The sequence below is a fragment of the Schistocerca cancellata genome, chromosome 3 (genome assembly GCF_023864275.1).
Source record: "Schistocerca cancellata isolate TAMUIC-IGC-003103 chromosome 3, iqSchCanc2.1, whole genome shotgun sequence".
Classification (NCBI taxonomy): domain Eukaryota; kingdom Metazoa; phylum Arthropoda; class Insecta; order Orthoptera; family Acrididae; genus Schistocerca; species Schistocerca cancellata.
The window spans coordinates 450,557,377-450,581,046 of NC_064628.1; the positions used below are offsets into that span (position 1 = coordinate 450,557,377).

General features: G+C 42.8%; 1 protein-coding gene across 1 annotated transcript in view; it reads left to right on the top strand.

Moving 5' to 3' along the window:
- LOC126176362 (uncharacterized) overlaps window positions 1-23,670 on the top strand; it is a 1,325,137-nt gene that overhangs the window by 911,449 nt on the left and 390,018 nt on the right. The window contains exon 6 of the mRNA XM_049923517.1: window positions 8,050-8,301. Within this exon, the coding sequence (XP_049779474.1) occupies window positions 8,050-8,301 (252 nt within the window). The remainder of the gene's footprint in view (window positions 1-8,049; window positions 8,302-23,670) is intronic.

Genomic DNA, 23,670 nt, shown 5'->3' on the forward strand with positions numbered 1-23,670 from the left:
AGTAGTGATGTTGGACGCAAGGACTGGAGTGGAGTCGACGTTCTGACTCGGTTCAAACGTATTTCATTGGTTTCAGGTCGGGACTCTGGACAGTCCAGTCCATTTCGGGAATTTCATTATCCAAAAATCATTGCTTCACAGATGTTGCTTTATGATACACTGCATTGTGCCGCTCATACATTAATCTTCTCCGAACTTTGCTCCTACTGTACGTGACATACATAGCTGTAAAATATGTCTGTATCCTTCCAAATTAGCGTTTTCTTGAGGCCAATGAGTTAACTGTCCGCAGCTCGTGGTCTCGCGGTAGCCTCCCCTCCCCGGGGATGGGGCCCGTCCACACCCACACCAACGTGGTGACCAAACAAAAAGTTCTACTGTCACCTCCGTATAATATGTTAGTTTTCAAATCGTGAGTCACAGGATGCGGGCTGTGATGTTGTCCATGCGTCTGGGTAGGATTACTCATTGACATTGTCCATCAGGAGACAGAAAGTAGACGAAAGCTATCGAAGGGTAGCGGTTTGTAAGGGCAGAGGGAAAAATATGTCAAGGCAAGCGCCAAGGGAAAAAAACCTCTGCGACAGTAGGACTGATAGTAAGGACAGTAGCGGATTGCTAGCTGCGACAGTGCATGCAAGGTGTGGTTATGTTAGTGCGAGGTATCGTGCATGGTTACCTTTGTCGTTGTGGGTGCTCGTTGTAGGGCCTGCTGCAGCTTCTGCGTCCCTGTAACAAGTCAAGGTGGTCATATATTAGTGGACGATCGGTCATAGATCAGCTCGCAGTATAGGGGGGATGTGTGGATGGTTTGCGTGCTGTGTACAGTACGGTTCTCCCTTCGACTGCCTGTTTTTCGGCGGGTCGAGCATCTGGGGTTGCCAGTAGTAGCTGTGTTGCAGGGGATCGCCAGTACTGTCGGTTAACGTGCTATGGACCATAGATCTTTAGTTTATTGCTAATAGTGTCTTTGGTCTATTATATTTCCATCTGTGGTTGTGGTCGTAGTTACCCAGAGAAAGGATAAACGGGTTACGCGTGTCTCGTGTTTCTGTACTGGCGTGTGGAGAGCTTTTGGAATGCCTGCAAGATGGTATCTAGCCGATATTCCCGGTGAAGATCCGCGGTGCATGCTCTTGCGGTAGCGTTCTCGCTTCCCAAGCGTGGGGTCCTGGGTACGATTCCGAGCGGATTCAGGGATTTTCACCTGCCCCGAGATGACTGGATGTTGTTGTATCGTCTTCGTCATCATCATTCATCCCCATTACGGTCAGAGGAAGGCAACGGCAAGCCACCTCCGTTAGGACCTTGTCTTGTACGGCGATGCGGGTCTCCCGCATCGTTCCCCTACGCTCTGTCAAGAAGCATGGGATTTTATTTCCATTCCATTCCAATGAGTTGACTGCACCATAACCACGAAAAGTACCCCGTACCCTGACATCACCTACTCCATATGTCGTTGTTGATATTAAAGATAATGGTAGGTAACATTTTCCGGGCATTCATCAAACCAAAATCCTTCAGTCGAGTTGCCACAGTTACATCACTCTGAATCAATCGTTTTCCAATCATCAACAGTCCAGTGCCGTCACTTAGCATTGACTACAGAAATGTTTGACTTATGAGGAACTGACCGGCCGTTGTACCCCAGTGTTTATAAGTCCCTACGCACATACACTGTGCTAGTTGGACTGCTGGAACTTACGAATGATTTCTTTTCCAGATTTTGCAACTACTCTCAGCATTGCCCTATGGTCCCTGTCCGGCAGAACATGAGGTCTGCGTGGTCTTGGTTTAGCTGTGGTTGTTCCTCCGTGTTTCCACTTCACAATATCATCACCGACAGTCGACTCTGACAACTTTCATTTGTGGCCAATGAATTCTTTCACTGCCCGAATGCCGCAGAGACCGAAATTTCTCCTTTCTGAAGCTTCCAAAGGGTCGAAATGTCCTTGATGATTTGTTACTCTCCTGACATTCGGCGACTAATGTATGTTCGAAGTCACCGAGCACTCCTGGCCGACCCATCCGGCTGTTATCCTTTCTCTACTGCCGAGACAATACCGCCCACCTCCTTTCATACTGGCAGGAGCGTCTCCCATGACATCTCGTGGTCAGTTACACATTAGACAGAGTGTCCGGATACTTTTGATCAGATAGCGTACTTCCCTCTCTCCAGCCCAACATCATCCTCTCACTCCCAGACCCATTTGCGATTTCCTCTCGTGTCTCCACCATTCCTTTCTTTTCACCCAAAGAACCTGTAGTACCAGCTGATATCGAGTTCCTGAATGTGTGACCGCCGCCTTCCGATTTCGATAGAATTTCATCAAAGTAATCGTTTTTATCGAATTTTAAACCTGTTGTGTTACTTTCTTAACTTAAGAACATCGTGTGTTGTAACGTACGTACACTCTCCCGTACGTAAATGATTTTACGGTGCGTGTACCTGACGTTCCTTATTTTAAGGCATCGATTCCGAAAAACAGTGCTAACAAATAATGCAAATAGTTATGACGTGATCGCTCTCGCACGGATATTTATCGAGCACAACAACCATCGAAATGAAATTTTGTAATAGAATAATGAGTTATTGTAGCCAGCAATAAATGAGAATAAATGAGAATAGGTAAGCGAAACAGTATCAAATTTAGATTGCTGATAATTAATTATGGTCACCAGCCCAAAAACGAGCAAAAGATAAAATAGGTTGGTGACTGAATTGACACTCAAATTACGTAATAATTATCAATTTAAAGGAAGGCAGTAGCGGAACAAAATTGCACACGCGTGCGTTTAATTTTTAAGCCACGCTTACCGTGGACAGTATTAAATTTATTCGAAATGTATTGAAATTACTTGCGGTTAATAAAAATCTATAACAGTTACTAACTAATAACACGACCCGCGAAATGTACTGAATTACCCACTGTAATCCTACCTGTTGTCAGGTTAGGTGAAAAAAATACTCAAGAAAAGTCACAGCGTCATAATAACCTAACTCATTAATAACAAGCACTTTGGCAATGCCAGTCTTACGAATATCAACAGCACATGATATGAAACTTTGTGGCAGATTAAAACCGTGTGCCGGACCGAGACTAACTCGGGACCTTTGCCTTTCGCGGGCAAGTGCTCTACCATCTGAGCTACCGAAGCACGACTCACGACCTGTCCTCACAGCTTCAATTCTGCCAGTACCTCGTCTCCTACTTCCCAAACTTCACAGAACCTCTTCTGCGAACCTTGCAAATCTCATTCTGGAGCACATGATATATTAGCAAAATGTACAACATAAAATTATAAAAGTCACTGTAGTTGAAATAACATCAGCACTTTCTGTGAAAGATCTTGTACTTTTCTGATCGAGTACAGTAAAAGCGGTAAAATATACAACATGCTTTAATTACTACTGCAACTTACTTCATGAATAACTTGATTTAATTAATTTCAAAATTTAATTACTTTCATCTTCACTTAATTATCTCTTTCACTTGTGACTTTCTCGGTATTCATGATGAAATTTTAAGTACACTGCTGATGCTTAATGACAAACGAAATAGTCCGTATCACAAGGTTTATGGTTCAATTAAATATACACTACAATGTTCAAATAATGAAACTACTACGCTGGCAAGCCGAGTACGTAACTAAGAAGCTATATATCTACAGCTTGGTCTTACTTTGTGGCGAGTTGCTGGTGGCACGATGTCATACATTTTCTAATGTCCGTTATTGACAACAGGCTCTTCTTTAACAATGACCAGCTGTTAATAATATTCGGCCACATTAAACTCTTCCTCATGTAACGAATCTTCATTTATACCTTGTCTATGCGTAGATATATGGTCTCCCACATTTCCACGATGCGTTGCTGTGCTTATGACACCATTTCGAAGATAATCACAATCATGCATTAGAGCGCCCAACCTTACGTCCGTACTTCCGCACACAAGAATAGTAACTCTCTCTTTCCATTCTCTGCCTGATACTGTGCCTGCGGGTGCACGCGCTCAACGATATTATTGACAATATGGACATTGATTTTTTGGATTCCAAACATTACGGAATTCCTTGCTTTGCCAGCTTTTCTTCTATAAAGTTTTTACAGTATGATTTTTCAATATTTTTCCATAGTTGTATTACAATTACAAATATATATATATATTTGATTAATTGTTACAGCCCTCACTGTTAAAACATATATATATATATATATATATATATATATATATATTTGATTAATTGTTACAACCGTCACTGTTCAAACATATATATATATATATATATATATATATATATATATATATATATATATATATATATATACAGTGTGTTGGGGTGGGAGTGCAGATATTTCTGTTCGTGACTGAGGGTAGTGTACATGAATATTTACTTCATTCGCACAATAATAATTGTAGCTATTCTGAGTAGTATGTTTTTATTTTGGTTAGTACCTGCAAGTAGGCGCGGCACAAGTGCATAGTCCACTTCGCGGTACAGCTACGACCGTGCAGAAAACATCTGGTTGTATATTTTGTGGCGTATTTTCGGGAAGAATGTTAGACGTACAGAAAAAAACCTAATACACTACCAATGACCACAATATCTGTACTTACACCAATAACAGTTTCTATATACACAATAAATTACTTTTAGGATTACAAAATTTATTAAATGAGAAGGGGACTGAATTTTCGCGCTTAAACTGAGCCATCATGTGGGCTGACAGATGCCTATAAAGAAAGATACGTTTCTAGTACTGCAAAGACGTTTCGAAACATATGCGACGGACGTTCAATAATTAACGCAATACTGTTTTTTCTCGGCGAGCTTCGGCTGAAAAGATGACGACTTCGTTGTGCTACATCGTGGAATTTTTCGGCTTCAGACATATAGTTTATGAAGTCCCGATAGGTGGTGGCGCTGTATTAGCCTGCAAAATGGCGTAGTGAGGTCCAAGCACAGAGCTTTCATCGAATTTCTTTTGGCGGAAAATCAGAGCATCGCAGATATTCATAAGCGCTTGCAGAATATGTATAGAGACCTGAAAGTGAACAAAAGAATGGTGCATCGTTGGGCGAGGTGTTTGTCATCAACGCAATAACGTCCCGCATGCTGGCCAGCCGCACACACTATCAGTAAATTGAAGAAATGACTTCAGCACGTTCGTGGCCATAGAAACGCAAACGAACTTCTTCACTATGACAACTACAAGTCTGCGGAAGCGAGAGGAGCTTACCAAATTTCATTCGTCTGTTCTTCCTCATCCATCAGCGAGCGAGGTGGCGCAGTGTTTAGCTCACTGGACTCGCATTCGGAACGACGACGGTTAAAACCCGCGTCCGGTCATCCTGATTTAGGTTTACCGTGGTTTCCCTAAATCTCTTCACGGAATTTCCGGGATGGTTCCTTTGAAAGGGCATGGCCGACTTCCTTCGCCATTCTTCCCTAGTCGGAAGGGACCGATGACATCGCTGTTTGGTCTCCTCTCCCAAATCAACAAACCAACCAACCTCATCCATCCTACAGCCAGGATCTCGCACCTTGCGACTTCCATCTCTCTGGCCTAATAAAGGATGCTATCCGTGGGAAGCAGCACGTGGATGATGAGGAGGTTGGTGATGCAGCAAGACATTGGCTCTGACGTCGAAGCATTAGTGTGGTGCCTTGCGATCATACAAGCCCTCCGAGTAAGGTGGTGTAACGCCATCGCATTGAACGGAGATTATGTTGACAAATAGGGTTTTGTAACCAAATGAATGCCGAATAATATGATGTACTGGAATACACATTGAAACTTAGCTACTTTCATGAAAAAAAGGTGTTGTATTACTTATTGAACACTCTCGGACATTCGTGTTTATTAAGGGCGGTGGGAGGGGGTGGGGGGTAGGACGTCAAACGGTCCGACTTGGAGCAGGAGAGGCACCACAGGACATTTTAAATCCCAGTGCCTATACTTTCACAAATAAATTCATAAAGCTTTGTCAGGACGACCAGGAAGGATTCAAGATTCACACTCATAGCAGCGGAAGTTCAAAAATATAACAAAATAAATTTTTCTTTTAGATATGAAATTTCATCATTTTTTCACTTACTGTTGGCTGTATTTGTTGGTATAGGTACATTTTTCTTCACAAGTAAGAGAGATCCATTGATGAATTTTAGACAGCATACGAACCATACTTATAGGTGTATGAAACTCTAGAATTTTCCAGATCTATTAAAAACTATGGTAAAAATTGAGATAATTAACTACAAAATTTGATTTTGTTTCTAAACATATAGTTTAAAACGCAAAATCTCATTCATTTTTTCATAAGTTAAATAGACCTATATCTCTGACGTCGATCTGTTGTAGAATTTTAGAACATGTTTTTTGCTCGAGTATCATGTCGTTTTTGGAAACCCAGAATCTACTATGTAGGAATCGACATGGATTCCGGAAACAGCGATCGTGTGAGACCCAACTCGCTTTATTTGTTCATGAGACCCAAAAAATATTAGATACAGGCTCCCAGGTAGATGCTATTTTTCTTGACTTCCGGAAGGCGTTCGATACAGTTCCGCACTGTCGCCTGATAAACAAAGTAAGAGCCTACGGAATATCAGACCAGCTGTGTGGCTGGATTGAAGAGTTTTTAGCAAACAGAACACAGCATGTTGTTATCAATGGAGAGACGTCTACAGACGTTAAAGTAACCTTTGGCGTGCCACGGGGGAGTGTTATGGGACCATTGCTTTTCACAATATATATAAATGACCTAGTAGATAGTGTCGGAAGTTCCATGCGGCTTTTCGCGGATGATGCTGTAGTATACAGAGAAGTTGCAGCATTATAAAATTGTAGCGAAATGCAGGAAGATCTGCAGCGGATAGGTACTTGGTGCAGGGAGTGGCAACTGACCCTTAACATAGACAAATGTAATATATTGCGAATACATAGAAAGAAGGATCCTTTATTGTATGATTATATGATAGCGGAACAAACACTGGTAGCAGTTACTGCTGTAAAATATCTGGGAGTATGCGTGCGGAACGATTTGAAGTGGAATGATCATATAAAATTAATTGTTGGTAAGGCGGGTACCAGGTTGAGATTCATTGGGAGAGTCCTTAGAAAATGTAGTCTATCAACAAAGGAGGTGGCTTACAAAACACTCGTTCGACCTATACTTGAGTATTGCTCATCAGTGTGGGATCCGTACCAGATCGGGTTGACGGAGGAGATAGAGAAGATCCAAAGAAGAGCGGCGCGTTTCGTCACAGGGTTATTTGGTAACCGTGATAGCGTTACGGAGATGTTTAACAAACTCAAGTGGCAGACTCTGCAAGAGAGGCGCTCTGCATCGCGGTGTAGCTTGCTGTCCAGGTTTCGAGAGGGTGCGTTTCTGGATGAGGTATCGAATATATTGCTTCCCCCTGCTTATACCTCCCGAGGAGATCAGGAATGTAAAATTAGAGAGATTAGAGCGCGCACGGAGGCTTTCAGACAGTCGTTCTTCCCGCGAACCATACGCGACTGGAACAGGAAAGGGAGGTAATGACAGTGGCACGTAAAGTGCCCTCCGCCACACACCGTTGGGTGGCTTGCGGAGTATGAATGTAGATGTAGATGTAGATGCAGATTCTAGAGTTTCAGACACCTGTAAGTATGGTTTGTATGCTGCGCAAAATTCATCGAACAGTCTCTCTTACTTATGAAGAAAAGTGCACCTATAGCAACAAATGCAGCCAATAGTAAATGAAAAAATGATGAAATTTCACATGTAAAAAAATTTATTTTGTTATGTTTGTGAACTTCCGCTGCTACGACTGTGAATACTGAATCCTTCCTGATCATGCTGACAAAGTTTTATGAATTTACTTGTAAAAGTATAGACAGTGGAAATTAAAATGCCCTGTGGTGCCTCTCCTGCTCTAAGTCGGCCCGTTTGACATCCTACCCTCCTTAAAGTTATTACATATTTACAGTAGGCAAGTAGTTCGCATCTACCCTGTGGATTGTATACAAGAAGTGCGTATGAGCTCGCGACTGGTTTGCAGGTGGCGGCAGCGGGCTGGCGCCGCCGCGGTCCCCGGAGCTGCGCCGCCACTCCGACGTGTCGCCCGCGTCGCTCAAGGAGCTGGAGAAGGTGGCGGGCGAGCGGCGCGAGGAGCTGCGCTGGGAGCGAGAGCTGGAGTGGCGCCAGCACCGCGTGGGCGGTGCACCGCCCCCGCAGCCCGGCGGCCAGCCGGGACACTCGCCGCAGGTTGAGCGCCGGCCCTTCCCCTCGCCCGCCAAACAGGTCGCGCCAGGTCAGTACCTCTCCACTACCACCACCACTGGAACACTGACTTGGTCCCACTCACTCCAAGCTGTACGACGGGTATATAAAAGGTTTAAATTAGCACCCAGAAAAAACTAGTTTTTTATTTGTTTGTCAACAATGAAGTCTTCTCGCCACAATACCGTACCAAACCACCACAGGAGCCGAAACAATAGCACGGCAGATCTTCGCTTTACCATTGGGCTGCGTTGTTTTGTTTCGGCGGCTTGCTACGGTACTGTGGCACGGAAGATTTCACTGTACTAAAGATTCGTACCCACAAACAAACAAAAATTTAATTACGTAACTTTACTTTTTTGGGTGGTAATTAAAACTTTTTAAGCTATATGCCCAGATTTGCTCGTCGCCAGAGTTTACATCCTGGCATGCATTCACTTTGTTACACATACAGTGTATTCCATTTATCTTGATCACACCAAATAATTTTTTCTCCACTTTACGCTTGAACTGAGTGGACATGCATCGAACAATACTGTTGTGACATGAATGACGTTGTGCCTAAATCAGATGGAAAGAAGCATTTTTCTGTGCACGAACAAGCACCCACATTTATAGTCAGCAACAGATATGGCTGGAGCCACCGTAGTCATAAACATAACACAACCAGCTTGCCTTCGTCAAGCAACACCAACGCTACCGTGAATCACGACCAGAGCCTTTCCAGGTAACAAACATGCCACGCAGCCCTTCTGCGCTTCCATCTATGTACACCAGGTTTCACAGTACCGAGCAAGCGACCATTAGCATACTCGACCACCCATTGGTAGGCCCCACCACTGACAAACATTTCCAGTCAGGGCTCCAGAGGGGTGGATTCCGCCGTAGTCCCTCCAGATTTTCAAGTGATGGTGAAAGAGAGATAGCGTTGTCACTCTGTGGCAGAAAGCATGCAGCTTCCTTTAGGAGGAGCCACAGTCAACAGCGCCAACGCCAGAGGCGTACGCGACATTTCAGATGCAGTGGAACAGTGGCGACTCATATGTTGGCACAATCCAGAAGCAAAATAATAAAAAAATTTTGCAAATGTTGTTTAGCTACTGTGAGTATATTAACGAGCGTGATTCCCTTTCATGTAACTTCGTTCATTACGAAGATATGTACAGTAGAACATCTTCTTTAAATAGCACTCTTCTGTTTTCTTTAATTCAGTAATCGACTTTTTTCCTCAAGACCTGTTCAGAAATGTATCACCCTGTACCATTCAAGTAAACTTGATGTTATTAAAAACGCAACACAGAAAAAGACTTCAGCTACCCTGTACTAGACGACATAATAAGCAATGGAGCTAATCGCACTTGCATGCGCCTAAGAGTTCTTAATGCAATGCAGGAGTTTCGGCAACTGTACTGTTAGTTATCTACACATATAACTACAATTATATATATTATTGCAAAGTTCCATCATATACCACACACAGAGGGGAAAATACCCAAGAAAGATAAGATTGAGTGAAGTACAAGAAAGACGGGAAATTGTAATAAAATAGGATCGGCTGCGCATTGAGTCAAACTAAATCACTTGGTTACGCCGACCTCAATTACTATGCAACATGAATAAATCGCAAGCGGTAAGAAAGTAGTTCACAACCTAAAAATTGCGTATTGCCGACAATTCAGCTTGTGAGAAAAATCTATGGCCAAAATTTCAGGAAATGTTCCTCACACCTCGAGGAAGAAAATTCGTTGTATGGAAACGGGTCCCGGAACACTTCATTTGCATGTTATCACTCAGTTTCAACAACTCTTCAACGCATTAATCGTGGGAAACACACACGAAAAGGACGTAGGAGAGCAATATGGATCACATCTCTAAAATAAATGTTCAGAATGTTCTCCGTTAGTAAGGAGACATGGATCAACCTGCCGTATCATTGAATCCATGACTCTCTGATGCATCCCTGAAGAAAAGCATATTGTTTCGCAGTCTTCCACAATACGGGCACGAAGAATCTGTGGATCTTGTACCGGTATTCCACGCACTAAACCACTTGGTTATACCGACTTCAATTACTACGCAACCTGAATAAAATGCAAGAGCTAACGAAGTAATTCACAACCTAAAAACTGCGTATTGCCGACAATACAGTTTCTGACAAAAATCTATGACCAAAATTTCAGGAATCGTTCCTCACACGTAGAGGAAGAAAATTCGTTGTGTGTCCCCCACAAATCGACAAATAATATTCTAATGGATTCAGATACGGAATGCATGAAGGCTGTGGGCTGGTCCATCTCCACCTATTCATTTGTCACTGCATCTGTTAGACGTTTACGAAAGTTAACACTGAAATGAGGAGGAGCTCCATCGTGCATGAAGTACATCTTCCGTAGCACTCGCAAAGCACTTATTCTGGCAGAGAAGACAATATTTTCTAAGAAAGCATAGTACGTTGCACCTTTAGGCACGGGTGGAACAACGCGAGTCCCTTAGAAAAGAACACCAACAACGCCAGCCCAAACGTTGACATAAAACCTTTATCAGTGACTTTATTACGCAATATCGTGACAATTTCCGATAGTGCATAGTAAAGAATATCAGTGGACCCAAAATTGAACCTTCAGAGTTTCCATCCATAATTTCTCCCTTGTCTCCAGTAGTTTTTCCACTTCCAGAATTGATTGAATTGCGCCGGCCGGAGTGGCCGAGTGGCTCTAGGCGCTACAGTCTGGAACCGCGCGACCACTACCTTCGCAGGTTCGAATCCTGCCTCCGGCTTGGATGTGTGTGATGTCCTTAGGTTAGTTAGGTTTAAGTAGTTCTAAGTTCTAGGGGACTGATGACCTCAGAAGTTAAGTCCCATAGTGCTCAAAGCCATTTGAACCATTTTGATTGAATTATTTAGCAGAACCTTTTGCACTCTGTTAAATATTATTGAAAGCAGCTGTGTTTCTGATGATTAATGTGATCACGAAGAGAAGAGTAAAATGAGCTTCAGCATGGAAAAAGCGTTTCTGGACCCGTGTCCATATAATATATTTTCTTTTTCCTATCAGGAACGTGTCGTGGAAGTTTGGCAATACCAATTTGCTACCTCCTGTACATCCTGACAATTTTTTCTGGAAACTTTTGCGACACACGAGTTGCAGCCGCATGTACATTACAGGCCTCTGTTGCCCATAAATGTTTGCTGCAATATAGTTACGCACCAGAAGTATTTATGCATGGCTCCACCACTGCTATATAACTGACGAACGCGAGCTATTGTGGCTCTCCTTTTAAATCACACAACAAATAAAGTAAGAAAGAATAAGAGAAATCGGGCTTCGTGAATGCGTTTTTTTATTATTTTTAAGTAAACGAAATACTTTAAAAAATTCAAGTCGAGAACTGATGTTGCCTACATACCTTCCCCAGAATCTTACTAGAATGTCGAAACACGATTTCGAATATCTCGTAAAAGCAACTGATCACAGAACTGGTAAAATGATACAAATATGAGATATTGTATACAAGTTATAACCCAACTGGTGATCGTCCTTGGGTTTCTAGTTACTGGTGATTCGTACCAAAATTTACCTAACGTATTTCTTTAAATTGAACTGTTCATCAAAAAGCCTCTTGGTACAGAGGTTGGACGAAAGTATCTGAACACCGCCAAAAATGCATGCTCAGATATAAATGCAGGTGGCTAGCCAAGCCTGCAATTTGAGTTATTGTATTTGACTGCAAGCGGCACCCTGTGCAATGTTCTCTATACGTTGTCGTTGTTACAAGAATAGTGTTCTTTGTAGATGTAAGTGCATTACGTCGGAGTTAAGTAAATTCGAACGTGGGGAAACTGTTGACGCTCGTATGGTGGGTGCTTCTGTTACCAAGTTACCAGAAGTGACTGATATTTTAAGAGGCTCATATCAAAGATTCGTACCACAGACAGGCAAAACGGAAAAAAATATCACCCGCTGAGTCACAACGCAGACGAAAGGATGTGGTGAGTCGTAGTGACTGGCGGTCATTGAAGAGGAGTGTGACAAGAAAAGAGGGTGACAGCTACAAACGTCACTGCAGAACTAAATGTCACGCTGGCCAACCCTCTCAGCACCGAAACAAGCGGGAAATTGTAGGGCGAACTGGAATCCCAAAACTACTTATCAGCCGACCGCGGTGGTCTCGCGGTTAAGGCGCTCAGTCCGGAACCGCGCGACTGCTACGATCGCAGGTTCGAATCCTGCCTCGGGCATGGATGTGTGTGATGTCCTTAGGTTAGTTAGGTTTAAGTAGTTCTAAGTTCTAGGGGACTGATGACCACAGATGTTAAGTCCCATAGTGCTCAGAGCCATTTGATTTTTTGAACTACTTATCAATGATGTAAACACCCGTAAGAGAAAAACTTAATGCTGAAGACATAAAACCAGCACCAAGGAGCAAGGGGAGAAAGTCATTTGGTTAGATGAGTCTTGTTTCACACTGCTTCGATCTTCTGGTCAATTTACGTCCCAAGAACGAAGGATGACGAAGATTCGGTGGTGATTTCGATAGCGGTATCGTGGTATTTCATGGGCACTTTGGGCACTCGACAAGGTCGCTTTATCGTCAAGGATTATATGACCATTTTGCTGAAGAGGTCAATCGCATGGCACAAAGTTTGTTCCCCAGTGGTGATGCTGTGCACCAACACCTGTTCGTACAGCTCGCATCATCGAGGAATGGTTTTGTGAGAGTGTGTATGAATTGTTGCATTCCCCCTGGCCACTCTAGAGAGAATGGTGCGTGATCACCATCCACCTCCATTATCATTACCTGAGCTTCCCACGGTTTCGGAGGAATAATGCGACAAGATTCCGTTGGAAACTGTCCACGATCCGTATTTGTCAATTCCGAGAAGAATGTGTGCTGTTTTGAATGCCAACGGTTTCCTTCGCCGTATTAGGAGTGGTACCGTGTTGTGATTTTGTTTTCGCACATTATTGTTCCTTCCCTGCACCGTAAGTGTACATTGTTATGGTACGCATATTGAAGGAGTTCGTTACGGTAAGTTTTAAATAATAATGCACTTTTTATTTATATTTTATTTTTATTCATTAGTACCAATCGCTGTTTACACACGCAATTCCTGTGTCAGGCCTGTCTTGAGAGATAATATCGGATTCATGGCGTCAAATGCAATCTATGTGGATGAAGTGTCACCTACGCTTTCACTGTTCCGCAAAACTGTTTTGCCTCTCATTTGGCAAAGATGAGAGGACTCATGAATTTTTTGTACGCTTCATAAGTGTGATTCCGACCTGATCGGCAACAACTTACCAACGATCCTTTCTCAGAATGTGGTCTTAGTATACATTATTTTCGACGTCCCATAGCCCTTGTAATCGCACCTTAACAAACAGGTTCATTTTATGCAAGAACAATAAAACTTGCTACTTGAGATTTTGAAATATATAATGCCGAAATGCAACAATTTTGAAACACACGGTACATGATAGTTAGAGTTATTAACAACAAAACATTTTAAAAGCGTTCTAAGCACTATGGGATTTAACATCTGAGGTCATCAGTCCCCTAGACTTAGAAATAATTAAACCTAACGAACCTAAGGACACCACACACATCCATGCCCGAGGCAGAATTCGAACCTGCTTCCGTAGCAGTAGCGCGGTTCCGGACTTAAGCGCCTAGAACCGCTCGGACACTGGCCGGCGGAGTTATTAACACTGGGCCGTTTCTAACCATCAATCAAAGTACATTGTCTCAAGGTTGCGTTTCCTTACATATTCTGTCTCACAATCCAGCATCACATTGTTCTCACTAATGACAATAAAAAAGTGACTGTACCGATTATTTTCGGAAACGCATTGGAAGAAATTCATAACACCAGACACCAGAACATAAAACACTCGATGGACAACAGAACAATTTTAAAACACATTCAAGTACATGATGAGATTATAGTTACCCAGACTAGCAACATTATTGAACACTGCTGTTAATACTTGGGCACTGACTAATGAAGCTCCTTTTTATAGAATCAATGATGTAGTTAACTACATTTCTTTTTCAGTTACTCCGAATGTCAAAGTTACTTCAAACCGAAGAAACCATCATCATCGCAGTTAACCATTTACTGATTTTGATACATTTCATTTATTCAATCATTAACGCTCGAATTTCAGGAAAGCAAATAAGTAGCTTATTCTAAATGCCAAAAGCTTAGAGCAACGACAAGGTCGAGGAGCAAAAACACTGCATCAAAATAGGGACTATCAAAAATATTCCTCTGATTTCACCGGCCAATTTCCAAAGACAGAAACTTGGATTGGATTTTAACTTGCGCCTAGGACTTCGAAGTTTTTGTTTTCAAAAGAACCATCCTATTTTACAAGGGTTATCTTACACATGCAGGCACATATGAGCTTGGGATACGTTTAACAGTTGCCTTTATCGTCAAAGTACTCAGTTACTTTCCACAAATGTTCAACAACCTATCCACCGGACACATGATAAACATCCACACGATACTTCAGACTCGTTCCACAAATTCGCGAGCGCGGCTAAAGTTACTACATTCATTGCTGATGTTCCTCAGAGTTATTACATATCGTGAGATCAGGTAGCCCAGGAGACAAATGATACAGTGACGGTGCCATTGTCGAGTGTTTTAAACAGTCAGAACTGCAGTGCCGTATTCTTCATCTAAACGGTGCCGCACAGTTGAAGGTTGCAGCTGTTAAAAAGCAGAACGAAAACAGATTTTGTTGCTTTGTTATCGCCTCGTCAACTCGATACCCATGGATAATAAACGAGAGGGCGAGCCAGCTCCCCCATAAAGACCCGTAGCGGAAAGCACTTGAAATGGCGACTTGTAACATGTGCCAAGGTAATCATTTGGTTACATTGCGTAAGTATCCGCCCCCGTTAGCTGAGGGGTCAGCGAGACAGAATGTCAATCCTGAGGGCACGGGTTCGATTCCCTGTTAGGTCAGAGAATTTCTCCGCTCAGGGACTGGGTGTTGTGTAGTCCTAATCATTATCATTTCATCCCCATCGACGCGCAAGTAGCCAAAGTGGCGTCAAATCGAAAGACTTGCACCCGGCGAACGGTCTACCCGAGGGGAGGCCCTAGTCATACGTCATTTACATTTATTTATTACGTAAGTGAAAACGTAACCCAAGTTTCTACCTTTATTCGTGTAGAAGATAAATGTTGTGTACTTGTGTGCAATACTAAAGAACGAAAGTAACTTTCCCTTGATATGTCACTGATAAGTAACATAGTTCGAGGAAGCTTCGGTCATACATAAAAGAACTGCTGTAGTATACTACAATACAGTACAGTACAGTACAGAAGGTAACTGAAAGAAATATACCATAATACGATCCGAAACGAGACAGTAATCACACTGAATTCACCGCAATTCATTATGGTCCCCTGGACATTACAAAAGCCGAGACAAGGTGCTTAATAGAGTGTAAGATCACCGTAGACGGCAACGCATGCACGGAAACATGCTCAGATAACGGCCACAAGGTTGGAGTGGAGTTCATGTGGGAAGGCGTTCCATTCCTCCTGCAGTGTGGTTAACTGCTGGATGGTCTTTGGAGCATGTGGGGAGGTGGTGCGATATGTCTCCACTGCGCATCCCACACGTTATCAATGGGCAACGGATAGGCCAATCCTCTCGCCGAATATTCCCTCTTTCCAAAAGTTCCTCCACCTGCGAAGTTCCCGCGATGGCGCGTTTTCACCCACAAGATTGAAGTTCAAATTGTTCAAATGGCTCTGAGCACTATGGAACTTAACATCTGAGGTCATCAGTCCCCTAGAACTTAGAACTACTTAAACCTAACTAACCTGAAGACATCACACACATCCATGCCCGAGGCAGGATTCGAACCTGAGACCTTAGCGGACGCGCGGTTCCAGACTGAAGTGCCTAGAACCGCTAGGCCACACAGGCCGGCACACAAAATTGAAGTCACGGCCAGAAGCTGGCGAGAGATGGGAGCACTTAATGCTCTCGGAAATGTTGTCGAATATGGTTGGTTGGTTGGTTGGTTTGGGGAAGGAGACCAGACAGCGTGGTCATCGGTCTCATAGGATTAGGGAAGGATTGGGAAGGAAGTCGGCCGTGCCCTTTCAGAGGAACCATCCCGGCATTTGCCTGGAGTGATTTAGGGAAATCACGGAAAACCTAAATCAGGATGGCCGGACGCGGGATTGAACCGTCGTCCTCCCGAATGCGAGTCCAGTGTCTAACCACTGCGCCACCCAGCTCGGTGGTGGTTCTTGTGACCCAGGCCTTGTAGTGTGGGGAAACATAATGTTGTATAGGCGTACTGACCTCCAGATTAGTACAGTTAGTGGCCAACGTTGTTGTAACACTGTACTCTTTCCCTACGTGCATTCTTCCCTGATTTCACCCATGAGGATGACAATGTTAGACGGCATCGAACTGCACAGTTGGAGCAGCTCTTGGAACGACAGGATATTCGACGAATGGACTGGCCTGCCCTTCCCCCGACTCCAGTCACATGTTGCACGTGTGGTATGCACTAGAGACGCGTATTACACCACGTCCACATTTACCGAACCCATCGAGCAGTTGTCAGTTGTGCTAATGAAGGAATGGAACGACCCACCACAAAAAGTTCATACCAGACTCATGGTCAGCAAGGGAGCACGTTGCAAGGCATGCATCCCCTATTAAGAACCATGTCCCGCCTTTTGTAATTTCCACAGCACCGTCATAAATGGCGGTCTCACAAGCTGCGACATCGTCGCGAAAAAACACAGTGACCCGTATGTGTAATAAGTTTCCTTTAATTTACGTCTATGTTCACTATCTTTTTTGTTTAACAGATTACCGGTTTCGGTCTTTAATGACCATCATCAGATCTGTTTCATAAAAACAAAGTTCTAATGTACTCCAGCCATAGTGGTATCGTCAAATGTTAAATGCGGAATCAGCACCAGCATCGTCAAATACATATAAATCACATCACATTCACGAGTCATGCTGTCAGTAAAACTGAGTTTTACTGACACCATTACTTGTGCATGTGATGTGTTTTTTATGTATTTGACGATGCTGGTGCTGATTCCGCATTTAACATTTGACGATGTCACTATGGCTGGAGTACATTAGGGCTTTGTTTTTCTGAAACAGATCTGATGATGGTCATTAAAGACCGAAACCGGTAATCTGTTAAACAAAAAAGATTGTGACCATAGACGTAAATTAAAGGAAACTTATTATAAATGGCGGTGACTTCTGCGTAATTATTATCTTTAAATAAAAGCTGCGTCTCTCTTCGTCTCATTGCGTATTTCTTTCAGTTACCTATTGTACTGTACAGTACCAGTTACATATACGTAAGGTCCGAGTTTCATCCATTATGTTGCTTGGCAATGACAGATCATGCGAAAGTTACTTCGTCCTTAAGTTTTACACGTCATTGTGGACACAGGCCTATGAAAAAGGATGAATTTTTTTAAACATTCTCTATAAAATCACTGGGTATGCATTACGTTGTATTCAGAAATAATCTGATCTGGATGTACAGATCTTCGACACAGCTAAAACGTCAGGGCCTACGTCCACTGTAACGTATTATCAGTATCCTCTCTCTATTTGCGAGTAGCTACGTAATACATTTTTGTGCAGTCTAACTGTGATATATTTAGATCAATAAGGAGATTTCTTTTTATTATTTCCAACGCTCAAACATTCATTCATGATATTCGAATCAGCTCCCAGAGAAGAATCTTCGGTTTAGACGATGTCTAAGGAAATTTCTTAACGTATCCCAACTTCGATGAATCATAAACGTTAGCTGCCTTCACAGTAGCTACAGTTTATAGCGAGCGTCCATTCCGTCCTCTAGTTAGGTTGTGATCGACACTGAACTTCAAAATCAGCTAAATACAGCTAAAAACCGTAGTTCAGAGATAGCACAAACATCACTGCCAACTCTCTGTCGAAATTTCTGGATAAATCTTTCCTTACCGTCGTTTCTGTCATATGTTTGATTCAGCGACGCACCTCTGATAGCGCGATATTGTGAATTTACAAAGTCATGCGAAACAACATTTGTACCTCATTACAATTCTAATTATAGTTTTGCTAAACGGATATTAAAATTGCATCTCCTTATTGTTCCTTGAGTTCATAGGTTAGTTGTAGTTCAAAACAGTAGGTCAAAAGAAGCCGCTGAAAAATGAAGAATTATAACGTCGCTATTAGACTATATAGAATTGATATACTTGAAAAGATAAAACTATATAAGAAGTTCTGTATAAAGATAAAAACAATGTGCTATAAGCATAATCAGAATGAGACTATGTTATTAAAAGTCGTAAGATTACAAGGATCAATAGTAAAGCTTAAAACAAAAGAGCAGTAAGAACATTACATTAACTCATCAAATAAATCGTAGAAACTTTTCTTCTTGAAATTGATTTTCTCGTTCAGAAGGCCTTTGGGCCAATTGTTATGCTGACTGTACTTCTTCTAGAGCATGTAATGAAATAAATTCAGGGGCGTTATGAGAAATCTTTACATTGTCCCCGTTGAGTGAGTACTCTGTAGCAACTGTTGTCCAAGTAAGGATTTACTACATGCAACTCCAGTTCAAAATGGCTCTGAGCACTATGGGACTTAACTTCTGAGGTCAACAGTCCCCTAGAACTTAAAACTACTTAAACCTAACCAACCTAAGGACATCACACACATCCATGCCCGAGGCAGGATTCGAACCTGCGACCATTCCGGTCACGCGGTTCCAGACTGTAGCGCTTAGAACCGCTCGGCCACTCCGCCCGGCTGCAACTCCAGTACTTTGTTCCTTAAAGCGAATACTGGAATTATTGCATGTCTGATATGTACTGTGTATCACATATACCGCACAGAACTTCGTAAACACCAAAGCAGTAAAATCTGTTAAAATGATTGCCTGTTATATATTTGTTTCCTCTGAAGGGAATCAATCACTAGTGACGTAACTTGCGTCAATGTTTTTATTCCTAAATGATCTAAAATTTTAACTGATACATGACCCATTTGCGTCTTATTGATCAAACTCGGTTTATCTGTGCTTAGTGTTTTCGGGGTCCTTGTTTCATTTTATTCAGAACTGCGTCAACCTCGCGAACACTGTAATCGTTAGTTTTTGCTTCTTGTATCATGCTATAAATCTCTTTTTGAACGTTACGCTCTAGGGGTAGCTTTAACATTCTGTGTATCACTTTCTATGAGTCTAATCACTGCATTACCTAAAGAAACCTGTGGACCCACCCTTTCCAGTCTATTTGACTTAATTACAATGGCTACAGGCGGTCTCACAGGGAGTTAAGCTGATAATTCTAGGGGTAGCTAATTTTTTGTCCCCTGTGCTTACTCTAAGAAGAAACGTGACTGTCTTTAGGAATACAAAACACGAGGCCACTGATCATAACTTCTGAAGTAATAAAAGTAAGAAGACGCTGCTCTGCCGCAAACACAAGAGCCTACTATTTGTTTATTCTCCTAGCGAGATAATAAGAATACCCGAAAGGGCACATACCCTTCAAGGTATACTGTTTAAAACTCATCACATATTCTCATTAAGGTCTTGAATGTGAACAAGGTTTTTTATGGAAACAGTGCCGTATGTTGATAAGTGGCGGATCGAATAGTATCAGTCATATAAGCTTTTTCTAAATTTCATACTTTCCTGAGGCTTGTATAGAAACATTCATCATACTAATCACTACTATGATATGTTACTTAATACAATTACAAAGCTTAATGTTCTAATAATAAATATTCCTTGATTTTTATATTTTTTCATTCTTTGCATTTTTGGAGGATTGTGTCAGACATGAAACTGTAAGGTGTAAAATAATTATTTGTGTTACAAAAAGTTTTGGTTGGACCGTAAATGATTATGAACATTAAACTGAGTTAATTACAAGTTACACATCTTAGTGTTAATTTTCGAGGTCGGGCAAAATTGAATCAGATAAGAAAAGATTCACAGTAAAGATATTAAGTTAAAATTTTGAACTGAATAAGCCTAAATCACAGTTAGTTTGACTTTTAGTAAAACATTTAACACACATATAGCAAAGATTGTTCAGCTCTCTATGTTGGCACAATTGTCATGGTCTCAACGATCACGAATTTTTGTGTTGAATTCAATTTTCTTCTAACATTTAATTTATCTCACAATATTGTTTCCTGTTCTTCAATGAATGTTCGCGGAAAAAGTTCGCTATTTTCTAAAATAGGTTTCATGACCATGTCTTTGTTTTCAATGAAATTGTAATTCTATCACCAGATGTAATTCTTAGATGGGAATATTTCGCACTCACTTCGCCGGTTTTTACATCAACAGGTCTGACTTTTTCTATGGTTTCCGCCATGTTACTTTCATCCTATTGTCAAGTAAGTGCTCCATATACGCCTGTTGCACTAACAAAAAAATTACAACACTCCAAAATTAAGTTCGTGTACCGAAAAACTAAGTGAAACAGGTAACTTATTGCTTCCCCAAAACGGACTGTAGTTTTGAATCGAAATTCCGTGAGCGCTCTTCTTTCTCCCTAGTTTACACTGCAGGAAGCGACAGGTGCTTCCATTAGCGCTAGAGTTTAGAAACATCCCCTATGATGCCCGCATGTGTACGTGCGCGACATCCAGGTACGAAGGGAAGGAATAAATAATGTTTTTCGCTGTTTTACCGCTTCCGCTACGCGGTTCATGCACTGTAGGAAATAGCTAAAAGCAACGTTTGACTGTTTCTAAAAGAGAAATACTGACCGATTTATTCCGCTGCGCCACACCGCACGGCGCCTTTGACGCACAGTAAGGGCAGCAAATTGCAGTGCGTTGATTGATAACGCTGTTCCCAGCGGCCATACGCACGGGAAATTGCTTTGCGCGGTGACATCGACACAGAGCTCCATAAACGTGACACTGCGCCGGCGCGGTCGCGGCCCACCTCTTTGATATACTGCTTCAAAGCGAATCGTAGAGAGACAGAATCAAAACAGACTGCCTCCTCCAGTGTCACCGGAGGACATACATCCCTGCAGAGCAGAACAGTAATGACCGCAGCTTTTATAACTGTTAGCGAGGCAAGATTATACTGAAACAGTGTCGGGTGTTCTCCGTTGGAGATTGGTGGGTCACAGTGAATCAAAAGCAGCTCGTTGTCAGAATAAGCGTTTATTTATTTCTAAACAGTGTTTACTGAAGGATTGAAGGCTGGGCTTGTGCTGTGTTGAATATGAAGTACCACGGGACTGTGGCAGTCATAAGTCAGACGCTCTGGTGATTTCGTGAAGTTGAGGAATTGGGGTTGTGTGTGTGTGTTTTCGGCGTGTAAGCTTGTGCTTGGTGTTACGTGTGTGTGATATTGGTCCCTAAAGTGGCACGTAAGGATTAGTTTTTGCCGTCTGCGAGAAGCTTCTGGTGCTTCTTGTCCTAAGTTTTGAATGAGAATGTGGGGCGAAGTGTGTGTGGTTTCGTAAAATTTTGTGGATTTGTCCTGAATGAGTGTGTAGACGGTCATTGGCCTAAAACGTCTCTTATATGTGTATTGAGGACGTTTCTGCCAGCGCCTGAGATGAAACAAAAAACTGTTTTGGAGAAGCTACAGTCTTGTTAGTGCTACACACCCATGCCCGAGGGAGGACTCGAACCTGCGGCGGGAGGGGCCGCGCAGTCCGTGAGATGACGCCTCAAATCGCACGGCCACTCCGCGCGGCTAGTGCTGCGCCAGATGCCATAGACCACACTTCCGAGGTATACAAGATGACCTGAACTATGAACTGGCGCCGGAGAAGGAGTTTGCACTGAACGGTTAGTCCATCAACTTTCAGGAGGCAATACAACTTACAGAAAAGATCGCAGCCTTTGTCTGATGCAGACGTGAGATGCTTGTTCCATGTAAGGCGTCGATCAATCTTAAGGCTCAGAAACGATACAGAATTTTTCCAAATAAATTCCCTGCCGTCAGTGGATAGTTGACATTCAGGGAGGGAGCTTGATTTTGGGGTAAAGTACACTACTGGCCATTAAAATTGCTACACCACGAAGAAATGGAGATTATAAACGGGTATTCATTGCACATATATATTATACTAGAACTGACATGTGATTACATTTTCACGCAATCTGGGTGCATAGATCCTGAGAAGTCAGTACCCAGAACAACCACCTCTGGCCGAAATAACGGCCTTGATACGCCTGGATATTGAGTCAAACAAAGCATGGATGGCGTGTACAGGTACAGCTGCCCATGCAGCTTCAACACGCTACCACAGTTCATCAAGAGTAGTGAATGGCGTATTGTGACTAGCCAGTTGCTCGGGTACCATTGACCAGACGTTTTCAATTGGTGAGAGATCTGGAGAATGTGCTGGCCAGGACAGCAGTCGAACATTTGCCCGTACAGGATCTGCAACAAGCGGTCGTGCATTATCCTGCTGAAATGTAGGGTTTCGCAGGGATATAATGAAGGGTAGAGCCACGGGTCGTAACACATTTGAAATGTAACGTCCACTGCTCAAAGTGCCGTCAATGCGAACAGGAGGTGACCGAGACGTGTAACCAATGTCAACCCATACCATCACGCCTGGTGATACGCCAGTATGGCGATGACGAATACACGCTTCCAATGAGCGCTCACCGCGATGTCGCCAAACAGGGATGCGACCATCATGACGCTGTAAACAGAACCTTGATTCATCCGAGAATATGACGTTTTGCCATTCGTGCACCCAGGTTCGTCGTTGAGTACACCATCGCAGGCGCTCCTGTCTGTGATGCAGCGTCAAGGCTAACCGCAGCCATGGTAACCGCAGTCCATGTTGCTACAAACGTCGTCGAACTGTTTGTGCAGATGGTTGTTGTCTTGCAAACGTCCACATCTGTTGACTCAGGGATTGAGACGTGGCTTCACGATCCGTTACAGCCATGCGGATAAGATGCTTGTCATCTCGACGGCTAATGATACGAGGCCGTTGGGATCCAGCACGGCGTTCCGTATTACACTCTTTAACCCACTGATTCCATATTCTGCTAACTGTCATTGGATCTCGACCAACGCGAGCAGCAATGTCGCGATACGTTAAACCGCAATCGCGATAGGCTACAATTCGACCTTTATCAAAGTCGAAAACGTGATGGTATGCATTTCTCCTCCTTACACGAGGTATCACAACAACGTTTCACCAGGCAACGCCGGTCAACTGCTGTTTGTGTATGAGAAATCGGTTGGAAACTTTCCTCATGTCAGCACGTTGTAGGTGTCGACAACGGCGTCAACCTTGTGTGAATGCTCTGAAAAGCTAATTATTTGCATATCACAGCGTCTTCGTCCTGTCGGTTAAATTTCGGGTCTGTAGCACGTCATCTTC